Here is a 25,598-nt window from a genome sequence, read left to right as displayed (position 1 = left end):
AGGTTCTATCCTGACTACTGTCTGTACGGAGTTTGTACGTTTTCCCAGTGACCGCGTAGGTTTTCTTCGGGTGCTCCGGTTTCCTCCCGCACTCCAAAGACGTACAGGTTTGTAGGTTAATTGGATTTGGTAAAATTGTTCCTAGTGTGTAGGGTGGTGTAGGGGGATCATTGGTCGGCATGGACTCGGTGGACCAGAGGGCCTGTTTCTGCACTGTATCACTAAACTAAACTAAACTAAACTGATCCAATTTCACTAAGAGTTTTATAACTTACAAGATATTGCACATGCATCATATTACTTGCCCAGAAGATCAGTGGAGGATCGGTCACTGAGTACTGCATATTTGAGACAGAGGTTCGTGGACATTTGGATGGTAATGGGACCAGGAGATGTTAGGTTAATACAGATAAGATGCTGAGGTAGGTCTGAAGAAGGGTCTCGACCTGAAACATCACTCTTCCTTTTCTCCAGCGATGCTGCCTGCCCCGCTGAGTTACTCCAGCACTTTGTGTTTATCTGCTATAATCTTACATGGGCCACTTCTGCTTTTGGATTAAGTATATAAAATGATGAAAGGCAGAGATAGGGCAGACAGTCAGATCCTTCTTCCCAGGGTGTACATTTAGATTTAGCTCTTAGGGCTAAAGGAATCAAGGGATACGAGGAAAAAGCTGGAACGGGGTACTGATTGAGAATGATCAGCCATGATCACATTGAATGGTGGTGCTGGCTCGAGGAGCCGAATGGCCTACTCCTGCACCTATTTTCTATGTTTCTATGAGTCATCATTTTAAATCGACGTCCTTCATCTGTCCTTTAGGTCATCCACCTGAAACGTGAAATCTTAATTAAAGAAGGAACAGCAGGTGCTTGTTTATATCAAAGATAAACGCAAAATGCTGGAGTAACTCAGCGGGTCAGGAAGCATCTTTGGAGAATATGGAGAGGTGACCTTTCGGGTCGGGACCTGAAACAATAGACAATAGGTGCAGGAGGAGGCCATTCGGCCCTTCGAGCCAGCACCGCCATTCAATGTGATCATGGCTGATCATTCTCAATCAGTACCCCGTTCCTGCCTTATCCCCATACCCCCTGACTCCGCTATCCTTAAGAACTCTATCTAGTTCTCTCTTGAATGCATTCAGAAAATTGGCCTCCACTGCCTTCTGAGGCAGAGAATTCCACAGATTTACCAACTCTCTGACTGAATAAGTTTTTCCTCATCTCAGTTCTAAATGGCCTACCCCTTATTCTTAAACTTTGGCCCCTTGTTCTGGACTCCCCCAACATTGGGAACATGTTTCCTGCCTCTAACGTGTCCAACCCCTTAATAATCTTATATGTTTCGATAAGATCCCCTCTCATCCTTCTAAATTCCAGTGTATACAAGCCTAGTCGCTCCAGTCTTTCAACATATGATAGTCCCGCCATTCACGTGAAACACGAACCCCGCTTCTCCTTCCACAGATGATGCCTGACCTGCTGCGAGTTTCCAGTATTTGTGTATTTGGTTTCCCTCGCCTGCCAGTTTTTATTTTGTTGCTTTGCATGGCGATGAAACGGAAGCAGGTCCTTAAAGGGCGGGGTGAAGGCTGCAGGATAAATAAATACCTGGGTCACAGAGTGAACGCACACACATTTCCTATGTTAACACGGGTTACAAAGTTGGCTGTGCATGCAGCGTTTTTAATGTTAAAAGACACACCGTGCATGCAAATCAGAGTCGCACCGACCCTTCCGTACACAGGGACAGAGAGATAGATACCCGCCCCTGTCAGTGACAATACAGCTCGCTGACGTGCAAAGGGGATGTGAAATCTCCTGACTTCTCAGATCAAATGTGATTAACCGCAGCAACCAGCGCTCAGTCTAAAGGAGCAGCGACAACCCGAGGCACAAAATCTCCACTGTTATTACTGTCATTGTTTTGCTGCTTTGGTGTCGATGGCAGAGAGAGAGATAGAGAGCGAGGGGGGAAGTTACTGATCTGTTTGGAGAGAGAACGAGCGATAACCTTGACCAGACGCGCAGAGAGAATACAATCACCGGAGTCCCAGACACTGGAATCGCTGCAAGAGCTTAAAAAAGGAACTGGCCGCTTTCGACCACAGTCGTGTATCTACAATATATAGAAACTGTAATTTATTGGCGTTTTTTGCAAAATATGGCTGCTTCATCTGCTACAAGGGCCTTTGTGTTATCCCTTGTGTCAATTCCAGTGGCCTGTCTCTTTAATGCGTTGTCCACCTACAGCAGGTATGTATGTGTGTAGGTATATGTGTGTATGTATGTGTGTAGGTATATGTGTGTATGTATGTGTGTAGGTATATGTGTGTATGTATGTGTGTATGCATGTGTGTGTGTGTAGGTATATGTGTGTATGTATGTGTATGTGTGTATGTATGTGTGTAGGTATATGTGTGTATGTATGTATGTGTGTATGTATAAGAAAATAACTGCAGATGCTGGTACAAATCGATTTATTCACAAAATGTTGGAGTAACTCAGCAGGTCAGGCAGCATCAAATGTGTATGTATGTGTGTATGTATGTATGTGTGTATGTATGTGTGTATATATGTATGTGTGTATGTATGAGTGTAGGTATATGTGTGTGTGTATGTATGTATGTGTGTATGTATGTGTGTATGTATGTGTGTAGGTATATGTGTGTATGTTTGTATGTGTGTATGTATGTAGGTATGTATGTGTGTATGTATGTGTGTATGTATGTATATGTGTATGTATGTAGGTATGTATGTATGTGTGTAGGTATATGTGTGTATGCATGTATGTGTGCATGTATGTATGTGTGTATGTATGTGTGTATGTAGGTAGGTATGTATGTGCATAGGTATGTGTGTAGGTATGTGTGTGTGTAAGTATATATGCATGTAGGTATGTGTGTTTATATGTGTGTCAGTATATGTGTATGTATTTATGTAGTGACTGTCCTAGACTGAAGTGGGGCAAGATTGAGGAATTTGTGTTGAAACTCCATTAAAGTAAATGGGTGTTAGAGGACTTGCAGATGCCGGTTCACACCGAAGATGTACAGCGACACAAAATGCTGGAGTAACTCAGCGGGTCAGGCAGAATCTCTTGAGAAAAGGAATAGGTGACGTTTGGGGTCGAGACCCTTCTTCAGTAAGTGGGTGGTGTGTTACCAGTGTAAAGTGGAGCTCTGTTTAACCTGCGACGATTTTGTGGAACGTTACCAGTCGATGTGTAAACTGAGGCTGTGTCTCCATTGTAAAAAGTATTTATAATTTGTGTTTAAATTTAATTCTGGTCCCACCTAAGTTAGCTTTTATGTGTTGGGTAGTTTTAAACGTCCAATTCGCCTTGTGTAGGGTATCCCCTCGCACATTGTCACAGTTGTCGGAACTGGAGCTTGGGTCTGCTTTGTGTGGAGCCACTTTTGTCTGAAATGTCACACGTTGGAATGATCCCGTTTCATTTTTGGACAGGTTGGTCACACAGCAAGTGAAGGGTTGTGATCAGCGTGCTTTGGTCAAGCTCCTCTGTGACCTGTAACTTCAGAAGCTGTTACAAGAGAGACCTGAGGTCTGAGGTCCGAGGGGAAGGGGTGGGATTGATGTGCATCATTTATTGAAAAGTATACAGGGAGGAACAAAGGATCAGGCAGCATCTCTGGAGAAAAGAAACAGGTGATATTTCGGGTCGAGACCCGGGGGGGGGGGGGGGGGGGGGGGGGTTGGGGAGGGAAGAGAGGGGTAGGCAGTTGGATTGACCAAAAGGCTGAATGACCTCATTCTGCACTGTAACCTTCCTATGATGGAAACATAAGGAACTACAGATGCTGGTGTCTTGAGCTAAAACACAAAATGCTGGAGTATCTCAATGAGTTTATTTTTAGGGATTCAACCAATCATCGTGTGCTGCTAATTCTTGTAAGCATTTACTTTGTTACTACATTTTCCTCTAGCCTAATTTTGGTGAACACAACAAAATGATTTCTGTGTCAGTCTTCTGGGTATATGGAACGAGTTGCCAAAGGAGGGAATTGAGGCAGGAACGATGCCAACATTTAAAAGACATTTGGGGCAGGTAATTGGAGGGGATATTCCACACAGAGCAAATTAGATTTCCAAAAACTATCTAACACATAAAAGGTTGAGATATAGGGGGTAAACGTGGACAAATGGGACTAGCTAAGGTGGGGCATCTTGATCTACTGTTATAGAGTCAGAGAGTCAGAGAGTAATACAGTGTGGAAACAGGCCCTTCGGCCCAACTTGCCTACACCGACCAACATGTCCCAGCTACACTAGCCCCACCTGCCTGCTCTTGGTCCATATCCCTCCAACCTGGTTGTTACTCTTGCTACCAATCTTTAATTGTACAATTGATGGCTTTCATTCAGCTGTCCGAGCTTTAAGAACTGGAATCCTCTCTCAATGCACCTCTGCTTCAACTTCCCATCCCTCTGTGATGCAGCCTCTTTTACTTATTTTATTAGTTGAACTTTCTTCGTACAATTCTTTATGTATTTTAGTGTCACATCTTAATTGCGTGTTTTCTTCCTTTAAGAGTTTTGCTATATGATATGTAGTAAAAATAAAACAACTTTTTTTAAATTGTGAATTTTATTTTCATTTTAGCAACCCATGGACAATCCTTAGTGTTGCATTGTTGATCCAGATTTCTGTTGCAATAGTGGCAATTTTCCTGGTGAAAAAAAAACCTCCAAAGGATCATTTATTCTACAGTGAGTAAAACATGACAATGCTAAACATGCCCGTGTGAAAATACAACCCATCTGCGCAATTTATGTTTTGGAAAATCTGACATAGATCCCAAAATAACTGTGTACTATTTTCTTCCTGATAGTTTTCACGGTGTTTGCATTTACTAGTGTGGTGGATCTTATTATTGGACTTGAGCAGGATGGGCTCATTGATGGGTTTATGACCCACTACCTTAAAGAGGTAAGCAGATATAGTGTGTAATCTTCAGCAAGTGATCACTGTAGAACATAGATCAATACTACAATAATGTGTAGGAAGGAACTGCAGATGCTGGTTTCAACCGAAGATAGACACCAAAAGCTGGAGTAACTCGGTGGGACAGGCAGCATCTCTGGAGAGAAGGAAATGGGTGATGTTTTGTGTCGAGACGGGTCTGAAGAAGGGTCTCGACCCGAGACGTCACCCATTCCTTCTCGCCAGAGATGCTGCCTGTCCCGCTGAATTACTCCAGCTTTTTGTGTCTATCTACAATACTACATACTGTGGAACACACTTCACTTGCATAATCAGTTGCTGGAATTTGCATGTATGAATTTAAACTTTGAAATAATAATACACAGCAAGTGAAACCTTCTTCGTTGAATAAAGACTACTTGGGAGTTGCCTTTGTGAACTAGATTGTTTGCTATCGAAATAGATGATACTGTAATTAATCTCAGTAGCAATTTTGCATTGTGTTTTCAACCCACTCAAATGGCAATAATGAAAGTTCTGCACCACATTTTCAATCTAATCTTGTGAGAGAACATTAGTACAAAGTTCAAGGTTGAGATTAGGAAGGCAGTTTTCATATGAGTCTTAATGGAGCATATTTCAGAGGAAAACAACTACAGATGCTGGTTAGAAATCGAAGGTAGATACAAAGTGCTGGAGTAACTCAGCGGGTCAGGTCAGACAGCATCTCGGGAGAGAAGGAATGGGTGATATTTCGGGTTGAGACCCGAAGGGTCACCCATTCCTTCTCTCCCGAGTAGCTGCCTGACCTGACCCGCTGAGTTACTCCAGCATTTTGTGTCTACCTTCATGTTTTATAGGAGATGCATACAATGAATTAACCCTCCAATTATTTGGTGTTCATCCCACAGTCAAATGAGATTAGTCTGTTATCTTCATGAGTATTTTGACAGCTATGCTTGGCGTTCATGAAGTTGCACAAAGTAAAGTGAACAATAACTTCAAGTCAACATTGTTATTATTTATTGATGACACAAAGCTTATTGATAAAATGAAAATTATATTGGGAGCAGGAGTTTGAAGATGGTTTAAATATACCATCTGGAAAACCTACCTTTTATTTTGAAACACCAAGTTCACTTTAAAGTTTGTACAGCTTGTTGTGAGGTTTGAGGATGCACTGAGACTGTGGCATTCATTTTAGATATGCTAGTCCTTTTCCAATCAGTCTTTTTATGGAATATTACAGCAGAGTTTAGTAAACACATGATTACTCTTCCAGTTCACGAGTCTGTGGGCATCTTGAATGAAATGTTCCTGTGAAGGTATTGCAATGTGCACAATTCACAGATTTTATTTCATGCCTCATAAATCTTTTCAGCTGATGGAAATCTATTCTGAAATTACAGGTTCCAAATTCTCCTTGAAGAAGGGTTCGAAACCTGTCTGAAGAAGGGTTCCGACCCAAAACGTCACCTATTCCTTGTGGAGATGGGGCCTGACCCACTGAGTTACTCCAGCACTCTGTGAAACGTCACCTACTCCTTTTCTCCAGAGATGCTGTCTGACCCATTGAGTTACTCCAGCACTTTGTGTCTTATCTCCTTCACCCACCCTTGGTCCCTATAATTTTTTTATCTGGTCTAATTTTCATCATGGTACCAACATAAGTTGTAAGCAAAATGTAGTGCTCGTAAATGTGGAATAACCCACGTTTCACCTGGTTCAAAGCAAAGTTAGTTAGTGAACACCCATTACAAAATTCCCTGTGACGTTATTTATGGTGTCATAAACCAATGCTGGACGTCTAATTCCCATATAATCAAATAAACTTCTTTGGACAAGGACCAGGCATCTTTTGGACACTTCATAATTAGTAAGCTGAATTCTTACAGGAAGAATAGATTTAAAGTTATGATCTTGCCTTGAATATGTGATGCCGCTGAATATGAAACATGCATTAGTAGGGCTTGCAGTAAAATCTAGTGCTAAATGTTGTGGGCGTGTGTAAATGCTGCCATTGTTCATGTGATAGGAGCAGCATTAGGCCATTCGGCCAATCAAGTCTACTCCGCCATTCAATCATGGCTGATCTTTCCCTCAGCATTCTCCTGCTTTCTCCCCATAACCCCTGACATCTGTACTAATCAAGAATCATTGCCCTTTTGTTTTTATTGTACAGGGTGAACCTTACCTGAACACTGGCCATGGCCACATGATTTGCTACTGGGATGGTTCAGCACACTACCTGATGTATCTCTTGATGGTTGCAGCGATTGCCTGGGAGTAAGTTGCATGAACACCCCATACATTAACACTATCCAACACACTAGGGACGATTTACAAAAAGAGTTTATAAGTTCATAAATTCTAGGAGTAGAATTAGGCCATTCGGCCCGTTACGTCTACTCTGCCATTCAATCATGGTTGAGCTATCTTTCCCTCTCAACCCCATTCACCTGTGTTCTCCCATAACCCCTAATACCGTTACTATTCAAGAATCTCCGCCTTAAAAATACCCTTTGACGGTCTCCACAGCCGTCTGTGGCAATGAGTCCCACTGATTCACCACCCTCTGACTAAAGAAATTCCTCCTCATCTCCGTTCTAAAGGAACATCCTTTAATTCTGAGGCTATGGACTAGTGGAAATATCCTCTCCACATTCACTCTATCCAGGCATTGAATCCAAGGGAGGGGAGTTTACGTCCAACTTTGTAAACCATTGAAGCCAGGCACAAAGTACTGGAGTAACTCTCCAGGTCAGGCAGCATCTCTGGAGAAAGAGAATGGGTGAGGTTTTGGGTCAAGACCCTTCTTCAGATAAAACATTGGTCAGACCTCAGCTAGAGTACTGCATGTAGTTTTTGTCACCAGACGATAGGAAGGATGTGATAGTGCTGGAGAGAGTGCAGAGGAAATTCACCAGATTAAGTGTTTTAGTTTAGAAGGGGAGGAGGGGCGCAGCGGTAGAGTTGTTGCATCACAGCGCCGGAGACCCAGGATCGATCCCGACTATGGGTTCTGTCAGTACAGAATTTGTACGTTCTCTCCGTGACCTGCGTGGGTTTTCTTCGAGATCTTCCATTTCCTCCCACACTCCAAAGACGTACAGGTTTGTAGACTAATTGGCTTGGGTTTGTATACTTGGTATGAGTGTAAATTGTCCCCAGTGTGTGTCGGCTTCTGTTAATGTGCGGGGATCGCTGGTCGATATGGACTCGGTGGGCCTGTTTCCGCACTATGTCTCTAAAACAAAACTAAAAAAACGAAATTTGATCTACTTTAATTAGTTATCTGTACTCGGTTTATTTTAACTCACACCTCATCGTCTTTCTAATTCCTTGCTTCTGAGACAAAAAGAAAGGCTTGTTACCTCTACATTTCTTTAAATGTAACCTTTGAGGTTTATCTTGTTGAATTGCTTCTTGTTCTACGAATCGAATGTTTGCAGTGTCTGGTGATAACGTGGTAGATCATGGGGCAAGGGAACCTTCACACAGTGTCATTTCATTCAGGCTACTTTTGGTTCAGTTGCATGCTCTTATTTAAAGCCTGTGGCATTTTCATTAAAATTGCAGCACAAAGTAAACTAGACTGTTTACAATTTGACATGATTTAAAGCAATGAACAGCTTCTGTCAATATCTTTCCTTGTCATTTATGCAATATCAGTGTTTCCTGGAAAAGTGTTAGTTTGAAGTGTTCTTGGAAGAGTCATAGGGTCTCGACCCGAAACATCACCCATTCTTTTCTCCAGAGATGCTGTCTGCCCCATTGAGTTACTCCAGCTTTTTGTGTCTATCTGCATCTGCAGTTCCTTCTTACACATAGAGCCTTACAGCGTAGAAACAGGCCCCTCGGCCCAACTTGCCCACACTAGCAACGATCCCCCATCTATACTAGTCCCACCTGCCTGCGTTTGACCCACATTCCTCTAAACCTATCCTATCCATGTAACATAGAAAATAGGTGCAGGAGTAGGCCATTCGGCCTTTCGAGCCAGCACCGCCATTCATTATGATCATGGCTGATCAAATGTCACCTGTCCAAATGTTTTTTAAACGTTGTGATAGTACCCACCTCAACTACCTTCTCCAGCAGCTGGGTCCATACACACATGATAAAGCTTGGACACGAGAGGTTTGCAGAAATGGGAACCCCAGCATGATTTAAGACCTTCAGGAGAGCAAAAGTAGCCATGGAAGAGGAGCAAGAGGCACCCAGGGGCCAAGACTGCAATGCAAAGTGTTCTATGAATGCAACCTCTATTAAAACAAATAAGCACCATAACAAACGTGACTATTACTAAAGTTCTATTTTAAGGAAGTGAGGAATTGCTTTCACTGGAAATGTTCTGTTATATCTTTGTGGATGTTTGCTAAGGAAGTCTTACTTGTTCAATAATTTTTTACATGTTCTGCTTTGTGATGTTCATAGGATCATAAGTTCTAGGAGCAGAATTAGACCATTCGGCCCATTCAATCGTGGCTGATCTATCTTTCCCTCTCAATCCCATTCTCCTGCCTACTCATAACTCAACTCCGTTACTAATTAAAATCCTATCAATCTCCAACTTAAAAATATCCATTAACGGCATCCACAGCCATCTGTGGCAATGAATTCCACAGATTCACCACCCTCTGGCTGAAGAGATTAGTTCGCCTGGACTGCGTATGAGAGTGCTGCTTTGTTTTGCAGGCAGAGTTACAGGACTATTGGCTTATACTGGGTTGGATCGATTCTGATGAGCACTGTTGTATTCGTCTTTGGAAACCTTGTTGGTAGGAACAAACTTTTCACAGGTCTCTGCACCCTGCATTTGAACTTGCATGAGTTTTCTTTTGCTATTTCTTTGAGTTATTCTGGATTAAATTAATGTGTGACTATCTCCTTATCTTTCCTACTCATTCTCTCTATCCAATTATTTTATGGGGTTTGAACTGTGGGTAACAGAGAAATATTTGTATGAAATAAAGAATTTAAAGTGAATGTGATCCAGAAGTTCGAAGGCTAGAATGTGGACAAGGAAGAAGGGAGAAGCAAGTGTGCCCCTATTATTTCATACTTTTAGTAGTAGGTTGAAAGCCACACAACTAGGGCAGCACAGTGACACACCGGCATGATCTCTCACAGTGCCAAGGTCCCAGGTTCAATCCTGACCTCAGGCGCTGTGGTGCAGAGTTTGCACTTCTCCTTGTGACAACGTGGGTTTCCTCTGGGTGCCCCTGTTTCCTGCCACATCCCATAGACGTGCAGGTTTGTAGGTTAATTGGCCCTTTGTAAATTGCCCCTGGTGTACAGGGAGTGGATGAGAAAATGGGTTAATATAGAACTAGTGTGAATGGGTGACGTGTGGGCCGAGGGGCCTGCTTCCACACTATATATCTAATCTAAAACTTAGTTCTGAATCTTTGCTTTGATAGGAAAGTATGGCACCAAAGTTGGCCCTGCCAGTCTCCTGGTCATCCCCTACTTTGTTCTTCCAATGTGGGCTGTTGTTCAGATCTGCAACCAGCCTTTACCGAACGAGTCGACACCTAAGGTTAGTATCACGAGTCTGTGATTGAGTGTCTTCTTGTACAATTAACCTTGGTGCAGGCAATAAGGTTAAATGAGCTGAGAAGCAAACCCACTCAGTCCAAGAGGAATCCAGTCAACATTTTCAATGGAGGTGGAAAAAAAGACGTTAAAGAAAATGGGGTGGCCGGATTAATGTTTATAAACTATTATTAAAAATGCATGACCTAAAATTTCCATTTAGCTGCTCAATGTTCACCGGTCTCTGAATCCAGTCTCACCTTGTGCAGAATTCATGGCAGAAGATTTCTAATCCTTACAAATAATTAAATCTCTTTAAAATACTTGAAGCTAGCCCCGCAGTGTGCGTTCTCCCAGTGACCACAAGGGTTTTCTCTGGGTGCTCTGGTTTCCTCCCACATCCCAAAGACGAGCAATATTTCAAATATTCAACAGCTTTGGTTTTGGTTAATTCCACTCCTCGCAAAGCTTTTCCAGCGCACCCGGAGAAAACCAACATGGTCACAGGGAGAGCGTGCAAACTCCACACAGATCGCACCCGAAGTCATGATGGAACCCTGGTCTTTGGTGCTGTGAGGCAGCAACGCTACCACTAGGCCACTTTGGTTGATTATCACTAGTGATCTTAAGCTTTAAATCTTGCAGTGAACTGTTTGAAATAAAACTTGGTTTCCAACATTTCAGGCGATTGAGATTGTCCAAAAGAGGAGCCTGTTGCAGAGACCACTGGACCTGGCGTTGGCCATATCACTCATCTTCGCCACCAGCTTCAGTATCTTCAGAGGATTGGTAAGGAAAGCATCTTTATTCCTTAATCTCCACACTACCACAATCTTCAGTCTGAAGAAGGGTCTCGACCCGAAACGTCACCCATTCCTTCTCTCCCGAGATGCTGCCTGACCTGCTGAGTTACTCCAGCATTTTGTGAATAAATACCTTCGATTTGTACCAGCATCTGCAGTCATTTTCTTATACAATATAATGTGAGGTCAACGTTATAAGGTTGAGCAGCTTTCAGCTTTGTGTTAACTTAATCAATTGCTGCGGGTCCAACCAATTACTTTATAAACAGTCTCTTTGATTTGACAATCACTCTCCTCCACTGTGGTTTAGTGGGTTCTGTAATGGTTTCTATAGGCGTAGATAGAGTGGATATGGAGAGGATGTTACCAGTATAAATCCATGAATTCTAGGAGCAGAATTAGATCATTCTGCCCATCAAGTCTGCCCGTCCTTTATAAACTCCACTGGCTCCCCATCCCCCAGAGAATCCAGTACAAAATCCTCCTCATAACCTACAAAGCCCTCCATAACCTGGCCCCATCCTACCTGACCGACCTCCTCCACAGGCACACTCCCACCTGCACCCTCCGCTCTGCCGCTGCCAATCTCCTATCCCCCCACATCCGGACTAAACTCAGATCCTGGGGGGACAGGGCTTTCTCCATCGCTGCTCCCACCCTATGGAACTCACTACCCCAAACCGTTAGAGACTCCCCCACACTCACCACATTCAAAACATCGCTGAAGTCTCACCTGTTCAGTACTGCCTTCAACCACTGAAGGTCACCTCACCTACTGTCTCCTTTCTCTGTTCATTTATTTATTTACTTATTTATCTATTTATTAATTTCCCTATGTTCTCAAAATCTCTGTAAAGTGTCTTTGAGTATATGAAAAGCGCTATATAAATAAAATAAATAAAAAAAATGTATTATTAAGTCTACACCGCCATTCAATCGTGGCTGATCTATCTGTCCCATTCTCCTTCTACCCATAACCCCTGACAGCCGTTACTAATCAAGAATCTGTCAATCTCCACCTTAAAAATATCTTGGTATCTTAATACGGTCCCGTTTAAAGTGTGTATGGACAAAATAAAATATCTTGGTATCTGGGTCACACATAAATTTAATGACCTTTTCTCAGCAAATTTTCCCCCTCTCCTGTCCTCTATTAAAGAGGATATTGACCATTGGGATCTGCTACTTCTATCTCTGACAGGTAGGATTAACACTATAAAAATGAACAGATTGCCTAAGCTTCTTTATATGTTTCAGTGTATACCAGTTTTCTTAACTAAAACGTTCTTCATTTCTCTGGATGGATAGCTTTCTTCCTTTATTTGGAATAAAAATAATCCACGTATATGCAAAGCTGTACTACAGAGACCTCATTAGCAGGACGGGCTTGCACTGCCAAACTTTCAGTTCTATTATTGGGCAGCAAATATTAAAAGTATTTCTTATTGGATGGAAAGAAATGTGTTAACCACTGTACCTGACTGGCTAATTCTGGAGACAGACTCTTGTAAGAACACCTCATTATTTGCCTTATTATGTTCAGGTCTGCCGTATCCAGAGCCTATTACCAAATACACTTCTAACCCAGTTGTTATTAATTCTTTAAAAATATGGAAGCAATTCAGACAATCCTTTGATATCTGTAAATTCTCAATACTCGCTCCTATTGTAACGAACCATGCATTCCTGCCACCTTCGACAGATGCTTCATTCAGTGCTTGGCTCAATCATGGGGTCTGTTCATTTAAAGACATGTTTATAAATGGTTTGTTTGCATCTTTTGCGCAGATTGTTCGGAAATTCAATATCTCGAGGTCACACTTCTTTAGGTATATGCAAATCCGCAGCTTCACATCTTCTAATATCACTCAGTTCCCTTCACAGCCCTCAGACACACTCCTAGACTCAATCAATGACATCACATCATCCAGAAAGGGAAAATTAGGTGACATATATTCTTTATTAATGAGAGAAAACATGACAAGTCTTAACTCCCTAAAGGAGCTGTGGGAAGGGGATCTGGGTATGACATTTTCAGATTCCATCTGGTCAAAGATGATTGGGGGTATACACACATTTTCCATATGCATGAAGCATACTGTTATGCAGTTTAAGATTTTCCACCGACTGCACTGGACCAAGGCTAAGCTCGCCAAATTCACACCCAATATAGACTCCACGTGTGACCGCTGCAGGCAGAACCAAGCCACTTTCATTCATATGTTTTGGGATTGTCCTAAGTTATCTCATTTTTGGCAATTAATATTCGATATGCTCTCCCAAACTACTAATGAATCCTTAGAACCATCAGGTCCCCTTGCTTTATTCGGCGTGGCAACACAGAAACTTGCATTAAACTAAATCTTTTGTCTTTTGCCACACTGGTGGCCAGACGACAAATCTTGATCAGATGGAAAGATTGTAACCCTCCAACATTTGCACAGTGGATTAGAGATATGTTGTATTTTATTAAATTGGAGAAGATTAGGTATTCTGTTAGGGAATCAGCTGACAAGTTTACATTGATATGGCAACCTTTTCTTAGTTGTATTGATGCTTTAGACTGATAATTTTATGGTTGAGTAGAGTCTTTGATATGTGCGTATGTAATTAAGAGTGGAATTGAAGTATTAGAATGGTCCCTGATATGTCTTAACATTCCGATTTTTCTGCTTCCCTCTTCTCTGTTTTTATGCGTTAGTGCCCTAGATAATATGGTGTACTGCTTTAAACCTCTAACAATTTATCTCAATTTTTTTTCTTTCTCTATTTGTATATCTATTTATTTATTTATTTATTTATTTATTTATTTATTTATCTATCTATTTATTTATTTATTTAAAAAAAATTATTTATTTTTTATTTTTTATTTATTTATCTATCTATCTATCTATCTATCTATCTATCTATCTATCTATCTATCTATCTATCTATCTATCTATCTATCTATCTATCTATCTATCTATCTATCTATCTATCTATCTATCTATCTATCTATCTTTGATTTTTTTTTAAACTTTGTCTTTTTTTATGCTCATGTTTATGTTTACTTATTTACTTATTTTCCTTGCATATCTTAAGTTGTATACCCTCTGAATGGTATTGTGGGTGGGGAGTGGTGGGATATCTATCAGCACTAATGTGTTTATGCATTGAATTGTCAAAGCTGTATCAATAAAAAATCAGAAATAACCTTTGTTAACCAAAACAAAAACAAAACCCAATGACGTGGGAATGTATTCCATAGGTTCACCACACTCTGACTAAAGAAATTCCTCCTCATCTTTCTGTAGGTATGTCCTTTTATTCTGAGCCTATGGCCTCTGGTCCTAGACTCTCCCTGTAATGGAAACATCATCTCTACATTCACTCTATCCAGGCCTCTCATTATTCGTTAAGTTGCAATGAGGTCCCCCCTCGTCCTTCTAAACTCAGTAGTGGGAGAGTCCAGGACCAGAGGGCCAGGTTAAACTAATCCCATCTGCCTGCACATGATCCATATCCCTCTATTCCCTGCACTTCCATATGCCTATTCAAAAGCCTCTTAAACACCACGATTGTATCTGCTTCCACCACCACCCTGGCAAAACTTTCTAGGCCCCTTAAATTCTGTATTAAAACAACTTGCCCTACACATCTCCATGAAACGTTCTCCCTCTGCTTCCTGGTGTGACCTGATGTAGATGCTTTCCATGGTGGGTGAGATGGATGGCACAGTGTCCACCACTCTCAGCAGCCTCTAGCATTTCTATTTACTGGAGTTGCTGTACCAGGACAGAAGGCAACCAGTCAGTTCAATTCATGTGCTAAATGTTTCTTGTTGATCCTAGGTGGCTTTAGACTGTCCTGCCAAGGTGTGTCGGCAATACGTGCAACAGCAAGAGCCGTACCTGAGAGACCCTGCGGCCTATCCAAAGATACAGGTAACTCCATGCCTGTCTCATTATATGAGTTGCTGCTGCCTTATAATTCCAGAACTAGCATTGGATCCTGACTTTGGATCACGTCTGTGCAGAGTTTGCACATTCTCTCTGTGACCACGTGGGCCTTCTCTCTCTCGAGCGCTCCGGTTTCCTCCCACCCTCCAAAGATGTGTGGGGTTGATTTAAATTGGCCTCTGTAAATTGCCGCTAGTGTGTAAGGAATGGTTACAAAGTGGGATGATATAGATCTGCACAGTGCAGGTGGTGCAGCGGTAGAGTTGCTGCCTCACAGCATCAGAGACCCGGGTTCGATCCTGACTACGGGTGCTGTCTGTGCGGAGTTTGTACGTTATTCCCGTGACCTGCGTGGGTTTTCACCGAATGCTCCAGTTTCCTCCCACACTCCACAGACGAGCAGGTTTGTAGATTAATTGGCTTTGGTTTAAAAAAAAAAAATTGTCCCTGGTGTGTAGGATAGTGCTGTATTGGGGTCACTGGTCGGCACAGACTCGGTGGGCCGAAGGGCCTGTTTCCACGCTGTGTCTCTAAACTAAACTAAGCTGGACTAAACTGGTGTGATCAGTTGATTGATGGTTGGCGTGGACTCAGTGGGCTGAAGGTACTTCAAGTAGGTGAAGTGGCTCTTGTAAACTACCCCGTTAGTTGAAAGTTAGTGCATTTGGAAGGTTTAAGACATTCTAGGTTTTTGTTTAAAGTGAGTTGGTAAGAGAAGTTATTTTCTCTGAAGGGGGAAAGAGTACTAGAGGACATCATCTTTAAATCAAAGCCAGACCATTTAGTGCTGGAATTAGAAGGCATTTCACTCGCAAACAAGTGGTAGTGTTGAACTCGGTGACTCCTGAAGACCCAGGATGCTGGGATAATTGAAGGTTCTCAAGACTCTGTTTCATGCTGAGGAACAAGGAGATCCACAGAACAGATGGGCCGTCATCTGAAACTGATAGAGGTACTTGTTTGGAAAGACCATTGAGCAATTTAAGAGAAATAAGTCACTGAAAGGAAGCATGCAGGTACAGCAGGCGGTGAAGAAAGCCAATGGAATGTTGGCCTTCATAACAAGAGGAGTTGAGTATAGGAGCAAAGAGGTCCTTCTGCAGTTGTACAGGGCCCTAGTGAGACCGCACCTGGAGTACTGTGTGCAGTTTTGGTCTCCAAATTTGAGGAAGGATATTCTTGCTATTGAGGGCGTGCAGCGTAGGTTTACTAGGTTAATTCCCGGAATGGCGGGACTGTCATATGTTGAAAGACTGGAGCAGCTAGGCTTGTATACACTGGAATTTAGAAGGATGAGAGGGGCACATATAAGAAACGTATAAGATTATTAAGAGGTTGGACACGTTAGAGGCAGGAAACATGTTCCCAATGTTGGGGGAGTCCAGAACAAGGGGCCACAGTTTAAGAATAAGGGGTAGGCCATTTAGAACGGAGATGAGGAAAAACTTTTTCAGTCAGAGAGTTGTAAATCTGTGGAATTCTCTGCCTCAGAAGGCAGTGGAGGCCAATTCTCTGAATGCATTCAAGAGAGAGCTAGATAGAGCTGTTAAGGATAGCGGAGTGAGGGGGTATGGAGAGAAGGCAGGAACGGGGTACTGATTGAGAATGATCAGCCATGGTCACATTGAATGGGGGTGATGACTCGAAGGGCCGAATGGCCTACTCCTGCACCTATTGTCTATTGTCTATAAGTGTTATCCACATAATGAAGTGGTGAATTAGACATTTGTCAAAATTTTGTGATAATGTTCCAACTTTTTTATTCCCATAAATATATATTTTAAAGTATCTGATACCCCCTAATGCAGGGAACATTCTGGTAAATCTCATCAGCATCCTGTCCAAAGCCTCCACATCTTCCTGTAATAGGATGACCAGAGCTGCATGCAATACTCCAAATGCGGCCTAACCAAAGTCATAGTTTTAGGAGCAGTCACCTATTCTTTTCATCCAGAGATGCTGCTTGACCTGCTGAGCAACTCCAGCATATTGTGTATATAATAAGGGCATAAGGTCATAAGTGATAGGAGCAGAATTAGGCCACTCGGCCCATCAAGTCTTCTCCGCCATTCAATCATGGCTGATCTATCTCTCCCTCCTAATCCCATTCTCCCACCTTCTCCCCATAACCCCTGACACGCGTACTAATCAAGAATCTATCTATCTCTGTCTAAAAAATATCCATTGACTTGGCCTCCACAGCCTTCTGTGGTAAAGAATTCCACAGATTTGTCACCCTCTGACAAAAGAAATTCCTCCTCCTCCTTCCTAAAGGAATGTCCTTTAATTCTGAGGCTGCGACCTCTAGTCCTAGACTCACCCACTAGTGTAAACATCCTCTCCACATTCACTCTTTCGAAGCCTTTCACTATTCTGTACGTTTCAATGAGGTCCCCCCTCATTCTTCTAAACTCCCAGCGAGTACAGGCCCAGTGCCATCAAAGGCTAACCCGCTCATTCCTGGGATCATTCTTGTAAAACTTAATATCTTAATTATTGGTGATCTCCTTGCCTCACTTTCTTGTGTCTTTCTGTCAGATGCTGGTGTACGTGTTCTACTCTGTCCCTTTCTGCGTGGGAACCCTGTATGGTCTTCTTGTTCCTGGATGTTCTTGGCTCCCGGACTTGGCCCTCCTGCACGCTGGAGGTCTTGCACAGGTACAATTGTTTCTCGAAGAGCCTAAAGGGTTTTGACCCGAAACGTCACCCATTCCTTCTCTCCAGTGATGCTGCCTGACCCGCTGTTATTCCAGCATTCCTTGATTTAAACCAGCATCTGCAGGTCCTTCAATTGTCTCCCGTCTCCTCAATAAGAGCATGTTATATTGCACGCTTAAACCCTTTAAGTCTGCTTATATTTCCTTGAGTTCTGAAGAAACACTTTCCACCTGAAACACCACCTAACTATGTTCTCTAGGAATGTGCCTGACCTGCTGAGTTACTCCAGCACTTAGTGTCTTTTTGTGTATTAAGCAGCATCTGTAGTTCTTTGTTTCTACAGAAATATATGTAAAGTCGAGTTCTGCTGGGGCCAGTGTGGAATATGTTTAGGTTAGTTTAGAAATACACGTAGAGGCTGAGATATGAATTGTCTGGCAACCCTCAGAAGTTCTTCAACATATGGAACCCAGTGCTGCAGCATATTAAGGACAAGTCTAACTATCCCCTCAATGCCACATGCTTTAGTACCTTCTTTGAATCCAGCAGTGAAAATACTGAAATATTTGACTTGTGAAAATGACTTTGACTCATGTTTTTGTGCTTTTGTTTTTTTTGTCACATTGTAGTTATGTTTTAAAAAAAAATTATTTATTTATTTTAATTTATTTATATTTATTTATTTGTTTGTTTGTTTTCATGATTATGTAGGGACGGGATGGGGTTTACTGTTGTTGTTATATGCACTGTAATTAATTAAATTAAAAATTAAAACAATTAAAAATTAAAAATTAGAAATACAACGTGGAAACAGGCCCTTCAGCCCACAGAGACCACACCAATCAACGATCACCCACACACTAGTTCAATCCTGTACACAGAGGACAATTTACAGAAGCCAATTAACCTGCATGTCTTTGGAATGTGGGAGGAAACCGGAGAAGCCCACGCAGTCACAGGGAGAACATAAAAACTCCATACAGTCAGCACCCATAGTCAGGATCAAACCCGGGACTCTGGCACTGTGAGGCAGCAACTCTACCGCTGCATCACCGTGCCGCCCTAAGTACAACCAGCCTATGTCTGTGCGTTTGCACATGAGGGCTGTTGGGTTAGTTGCCGACAAAATACTTAATAATCAGTGGATTGGTAGAGAACTAATAGTGTGAGGTGGGGGTGAGACAACCTTCTCTAAATTTCTCGGCCGTGTTAGGAGATTCTATGCCCAGCCTTGATGTAGTTTTTACAACGCAGCAACGCCCACATGGCCACAGACTCCCAGAGACTAAGCACTGTGCCTGTCTGTAGAAACATTGTGCCTTTCTTCTTAAACTCCCCTCTACAATCAGTTGACCTGAAACGTCACCTATCCAAGTTCTCCAGAGATGCTGCCTAACCTGCTGAGTTACTCCAGCACTCTGTGAAACATCACCTATCCATGTTCTTCAGAGATGTTGCCTGACCCGCTGAGTTACTTAAGGACTTTATGCCCTTTGACGCAATGTGCCTTTCAAAGCCTTTGCACCTGAACCGGTGGTAAACAGACAAGTTCCACCAAATCTTAGTGGGATTCTGACAGATTGACTATTTCCTAGAGTTGAATTCTGTCATGTATAATTATTGCATTAGTGATTCAACTTCATTCATGAAACTTCAGTCTGAAGAAGGGTCTCGACCCGAAACGTCACCCATTCCTTCTCTCCCGAGATGCTGCCTGACCTGCTGAGTTACTCCAGCATTTTGTGAATAAATCGAATTGTACCAGCATCTGCAGTTATTTTCTTATACTCATTCATGAAACTACTTAGTTTTGTTTAATCCTTTACAACTGGCAGCTGGGTCAATAGGCTTCTCTCTGTCTTTCTTGCCAAGTTTTAGTGGAGTTGAATGTTTAGAATATTTTAATGTGAATTGGTGACTGAGGGACTTTTGATAAATTGTCTGGATTTAATCTTTGTTTAATTTTGCTCTTGCTTGCATGAAGCCTAAATGACAAATGGACAATATTTTTGCTGAATCATTTGGTCATTATTCCAGATTGCAGGCTCTCTGATGTTACTTTATATGACTGTGGTTTTATTTTTCAGTTTTAGTTTCAGCGATACAGCATGGAAACGGCCTTTAGGCCCATCAGTGATCACCCCATTCACTAGTTCTATCAGTAGGGACAGTTTACATTAACCTACAAACCTACATGTCTTTGGGACATTGGAGGAAACAGGAGCACCTGGAGAAAACCCACATGGTCACAGGGAGAACGTCAGACTGCATACAGACAAGCATATATGGTCAGGAAATGCTGGAGTAACTCAGCAGGTCAGGCAGCATCTCAGGAGAGAAGGAATGGGTGACGTTTCAGGTCGAGACCCTTTTTCAGACTTCATACCATCAGTCTGAAGAAGGGTCTCGACCCGAAACATCGCCCATTCCTTCTCTCCTGAGATGCTGCCTGACCTGCTGAGTTACTCCAGCATTTTGTGAATAAATACCTTCGATTTGTACCAGCATCTGCAGTTATTTTCTTATAGCATATATAGTCAGGATTGAACCTGGGCCCCTAGCGCTGTGAGGCAGCAACTCTACCGCTGCGCCACTGTGAAGTTCACTCAGTAAACCTCATCAGATAGACTCAGATCTGAGGAAGGGTTTCGACCCAAAACGTCACCCATTCCTTCTATCCAGAGATGCTGCCAGTCCCACTGAGTTACTCCAGCATTTTGTGGTCTATCTTCTGTGTAAACCAGCATCTGCAGGTCCTTCCTATACATATAACATTGTAAGCTAGTCAGCTCCTCAACCTATTCAATAACATTCTGCAGTGATTCATTAATTAACAGCCATCCCCAGCTCGACTAAATGAATGAATGAATAAATAAGTTTATTGGCCCAGTATGTACACATACAAGGAATGTGTCTTGGTGTTCCGCTCGCAAGTAACAACATGAACATACAGTAAACAATTAAGAATAAAGCATGAAACATTAAAGCATTAAGAATACCACATTACATTTTAAACATGTGAATGAAATAAACCAGAGCAAAAAGAGGCTACAGACTTTTGGTTATTGAGTAGAGCTATTGCTCGTGGAAAAAAAGCTGTTTTTATGTCTGGCTGTGGCTGCTTTGAGAGTCCGGAGTCGCCTTCCAGAGGGAAGTGCTTCAAAGAGTTTGTGGCCAGGGTGAGAGGGGTCAGAGATGATCTTGCCCGCTCACTTCCTGGCCCTTGCAGTGTACAGTTCGTCAATGGGGGGAAGGTTGCAGCCAACAACCTTCTCAGCTGATCGAGCGATTTGTTGCAGCCTCCAGATGTCGTGCTTGGTGGCTGAGCCAAACCAGACAGTGTTGGGGTGATAAGAATTTGGGTTAGTATATATTTTTATTGTTCTCCACAGCTGCAAATATGACTCAGGCATTATCATCAGGGCTTTTCAGAAAACCATTACACAAGTCACTTTATGTCATTTCGGTTTTTATAATGCAATAAAAAGACTAATTATTCTTGTCAATCAACCACACAAAACGTTATTAATTTGCATAATTATTAAATACATTTTCCAAGGCTGTCATTAAATCTCCAATTAATTCTGCCTCCAGAAATAACGAGTGCTTCAAAGAAACAAATCTCAGTGCAAAGCAGCAGCTCACTAACACTTTCATTTACTGTGATCAAAAGGAACTACAGGTGCTGGTTTATACCAAAGAATTACACAAAATGCTGGAGTAACTCAACGGGTCAGGCAGCATCTCGGGAGAAAATGGATAGGTGATGTTTCAGGGTCCCGACCCTGAGCTATTGAGTTACTCCAGTACTTTGTGTGTTTCTTTGGTGAACCAGCATCTGCGATTCCTTCCTACTATATCTTTCATGTGAAATTCCTATCACAATGATAGGCGACGATTTCATTTACTGCACTGTTCCAGCTAGGTTACATCCACATTCTCTCATCGTCCTTTTAATAAATCGGTCTTTATACCAAAAAAGCTGTTGACACATTGTCTACCTGCTGCAACCCTGAAGAATAATGCACTGTTTAAAATGTATCTCATCTCCATAAAGGAGATCTGAACCATGGTCACTGTTGCCCATAGTTCAGTAGAACAGATTATTCTTATGTCTTTGCTCCACTTTCCAATTTCAGTAAAGTCAACTTGGTGTGGTTTGCTTAAAAAAAATCATTCATGAGAGGTGCATATTCTTGTCCAGACAATATTTATTGCCCCTCTCCAGGTGTCCAGAGAAGGTGATGCTTGGAAGCTGGCCAGAAATATCTGAAGAACAATTTTGTTTTTATTTGGGATCCAAGCTCTAAAGCATCATGGAATATTTCCCTGAAACACCCAGAAGAACATTCAACATCAGTAAGACCAAGAGCAGACAGGGTTTGGTTTAAGAGCTTGACTGGTGGACCACACCTATGAGAGTAAATCTCAGAGTTGGCAATCAGCCGTGTTAATGTAATAGGAAGAAACTGCAGGTGCTGCTGGTTTACACCAAAGATAGACATAAAGTGCTGGAGTAACTCAGCGGGTCAGGCAGCATCTGTGGAGAACATGGATAGGTGACGTTTCACAGAGTGCTGGAGTAACTCAACAGATCAGGCAGCATCTCTGGAGAACATGGAAATGTGACGTTCCACAGAGTGCTGGAGTAACTCAGCGAGTCAGTCAACATCTCTGGAAAAATGTGGTTTTGCAGGTTCTCTGAATAAGACAACTGGGTGTTCACAAAGATTTTAATGGTTTAAGTCTCTTACTTTCTTGCTTTAAATCAATCGATCCTTGCAGTGTGAAGGTGGCCTTTGGCCACAGGTTCTATCTATAATTACTTAAGGGTTTTTGATGATTAGCTCACTCTTGTATCCCAGTTGGGTGGGATATTTCGGACATGTATTTTATTCGGACATGATAAACCTCGATGATACTTTAAAATGGTTGAGAACAAGATAACAAAGGAGAGAAAATTGGCCCAAAGTCAAGTCAAGTCAAGTCAAGTCAAGTTTATTTGTCACATACACATACACGATGTGCAGTGAAATGAAAGTGGCAACGCCTGCGGATTGTTCAAAAAAAAAAGAATTGCAGTTACAGCATATAAATTAAAGTTAATACAGAGAAGACAAAATTTAGTCCCTGGAGTTATAAAAGTTAACAGTCCTGATGGCCTGTGGGAAGAAACTCCGTCTCATCCTCTCTGTTTTCACAGCGTGACAGCGGAGGCATTTGCCTGACCGTAGCAGCTGGAACAGTCCGTTGCTGGGGTGGTAGGGGTCCCTCATAATGTTGCTTGCTCTGGATCTGCACCTCCTGATGTATAGGTCCTGCAGGGGGATGAGTGTAGTTCCCATGGTGAGTTCTGCCAAACGCACTACTCTCTGCAGGGCCTTCCTGTCCTGGGCAGAGCTGTTCCCAAACCAGACTGTAATGTTGCCGGACAGGATGCTCTCTACAGCCCCAGAGTAGAAACAATGAAGGATCCTCAGAGACACTCTGAATTTCCTCAGCTGTCTAAGGTGGTAAAGGCGCTGCTTTGCCTTACCCACCATTGCGGCAATGTGCGTTGCCCACGTCAGATCCTCTGTGATGCGGACTCCCAGGTATTTAAAACTGCTCACCCTATCCACAGTAGACCCATTTATTTCCATTTATTATCACCTACCAAAAATAATTTTGCTTCTTGATAATATGTAAAATGAATGGATCCCTTTCTTCCATGGTTGGGTAATGTGGTGCAAATCCTTAGCAGCTGCCCTAGATGTCACACCTCATCACTGTGGTCTTGAGCCTTCTCTTGTATCAACCATCTCTCGGCGATCACAAGGCTGTTGGTTTGGGATCAAGTGAGAGCTTAGAATTTTAAAATCTGTAATCTGCCCCTTATTTTTTGGCCGATGTCAGTAATAATTAAGGGTGCAGTCAAATAACCCAACAGCATTCACATTTAAACACACAGACAAAGGTTGGTTATATTTGGGGCAGCACAGAGGTAGAGTTGCTGCCTTACAGCGCCAGACAGTCGGGTTTCACCCTAACCAAGGGTACTGTCGATACAAAGTTTACACACTCTCCCTCTGACCGCGTGGGTTTTCTCCAGGTGCTCGGGTTTCCTCCCGCATTCCAAAGACGTGCAGGTTTGTGGGTTAATTGGCTTTGGTAACATAGCAAATTGTTCCCAGTGTGTAGGACGGTGCCTGTGTGCAGAGATCGCTGCCTCACAGCGCCAGAGACCTTGGGTCGATCCTGACCTCTGGTGCTGTCTCTGTGCAGTTTGCACGTTCTCCCTGTGATCACGTAGGCTTCCACCTGGTGCTCCGGTTTCCTCCCACACTCCAAACACGCGCGGTCATGTAGGTTCACTGGCCTCTGTAAATTGACCTATGGGGAGTGGATGGGAAAGTGGGATGACATTAGAACTAGTGTGAATGGATCATCAATGGTAGACATGGACTCGGTGGGCCGAATGGCCTGTTTCCGTGCTGTATCTCTAAACTGAACAATGGACATTTTCAAGCGTTGAGGAATTGTTTCTGAGCTCACTGCATGGGTGGATATCTCTAGACTCCAGAGGGAGGCACATTACTTATTCCCTATTATACATTCTATTTATAAGACGTCGAGGTCATGCGTGTTACAAACAGGGATGGAATGTGAATGGTGCATTCAGCATTCAAGGTCTGGCCCTAGTTGGTGAAGAAAGGGTTTGGGGGAGGAATGAAATGAAGTTAGTTGGTTAACAATAGATGGTTGGAATGTGAAAGTGCATGGAGGAAAAAATAGATCGGTGAACTGTTCTTTGAGAGATGGGTGTTCTGCAGAATCTCGCTATGCTGCGCTCCTAATTTAAGGTTTATTTGATCTCTTGCTTGCACTCAGTTGATATTCCAGAGCTAAGCAATGGCCATGCCCAATCTCAGAAACAATGCTGCTATTTTAAAAGTCAGCTGCCTGCTTTAAAAATAGCCGCAGAGTTGTGTGATCTTGCAGCTTGATGCTTCCATGGAGAGCAGACTATTCAAGCAAACGCTCACTATCACACAAAGATTCATGCAAAGCTTGCACAAGGGAAAGCTGCATTTCACCAAGGACACATTGAGGTAGATTCTCCAAAACCATGTTGGTGAAATGCTGCACTTTCCTTGAGTCATAGAGTGATACAGCGTGGAAACAGGCCCTTCGGCCCAACTTGCCCAGACCAGACCAGCAATGTCCCAGCTACACTAGTCCCACTTGCCTGCACTTAGTCCATGTCTCTCCAAACCTGTCCTGTCCATGTACCTGTCTAACTGTCTCTTAAATGATGGAATAGTCCCAGCCTCAACTACCTCCTCCGGAAGCTTATTCCATACACCCACCACCCTTTGTGTGAAAAAGTTACCCCTCTGATTCCTATTAAGTCTTTTCCCCTTCACCTTGAACCTGTGTCCTCTGGTCCTCGATTCCCCTTGACTCATCACTTGACTGCGTTTTGTGCATTTGCGATAGAAATGAATGAAAAATGTATTCTGTAAAGACGAGTGTGTGCGCACTGCTGTGACATTATTCCAGACCCACTCTGTATTAGGCACACTTGCACCGAGACTGATCTATACGTACTGTCAGGCCAGACACTGTGGAACACACTTGCAGTTACTTCAATGGCTCAATGGGGCCTTATTTGTCACACATGCAACTGCACAGTGAAATCCTTTTTGCAGATATTACACATGCGGGCACCACC

The 25,598-nt window shown here is 42.6% G+C and overlaps 1 protein-coding gene across 3 annotated transcripts in view; it reads left to right on the top strand.

The window, feature by feature from the left end:
- LOC144608905 (transmembrane 6 superfamily member 1-like) overlaps positions 1-25,598 on the top strand; it is a 48,547-nt gene that overhangs the window by 17,129 nt on the left and 5,820 nt on the right. For 2 of the 3 annotated variants that reach the window (XM_078427143.1, XM_078427142.1), the window contains exons 2-9: positions 4,627-4,733; positions 4,856-4,953; positions 7,130-7,233; positions 9,646-9,728; positions 10,371-10,489; positions 11,170-11,274; positions 15,119-15,211; positions 17,765-17,884. In XM_078427143.1, the coding sequence (XP_078283269.1) occupies positions 4,933-4,953; positions 7,130-7,233; positions 9,646-9,728; positions 10,371-10,489; positions 11,170-11,274; positions 15,119-15,211; positions 17,765-17,884 (645 nt within the window). In that variant the 5' untranslated portion in view covers positions 4,627-4,733; positions 4,856-4,932. Of the gene's footprint in view, positions 1-1,636; positions 2,260-4,626; positions 4,734-4,855; positions 4,954-7,129; positions 7,234-9,645; positions 9,729-10,370; positions 10,490-11,169; positions 11,275-15,118; positions 15,212-17,764; positions 17,885-25,598 lie in introns of those variants that run through there. The other variant, XM_078427141.1, reaches the window with a different exon arrangement.

This window comes from Rhinoraja longicauda, chromosome 33 (genome assembly GCF_053455715.1).
Source record: "Rhinoraja longicauda isolate Sanriku21f chromosome 33, sRhiLon1.1, whole genome shotgun sequence".
NCBI lineage: Eukaryota > Metazoa > Chordata > Chondrichthyes > Rajiformes > Arhynchobatidae > Rhinoraja > Rhinoraja longicauda.
The sequence above is the reverse complement of the archived record's forward strand: the minus strand, read 5'-3'. Positions and strand labels throughout refer to the sequence as shown.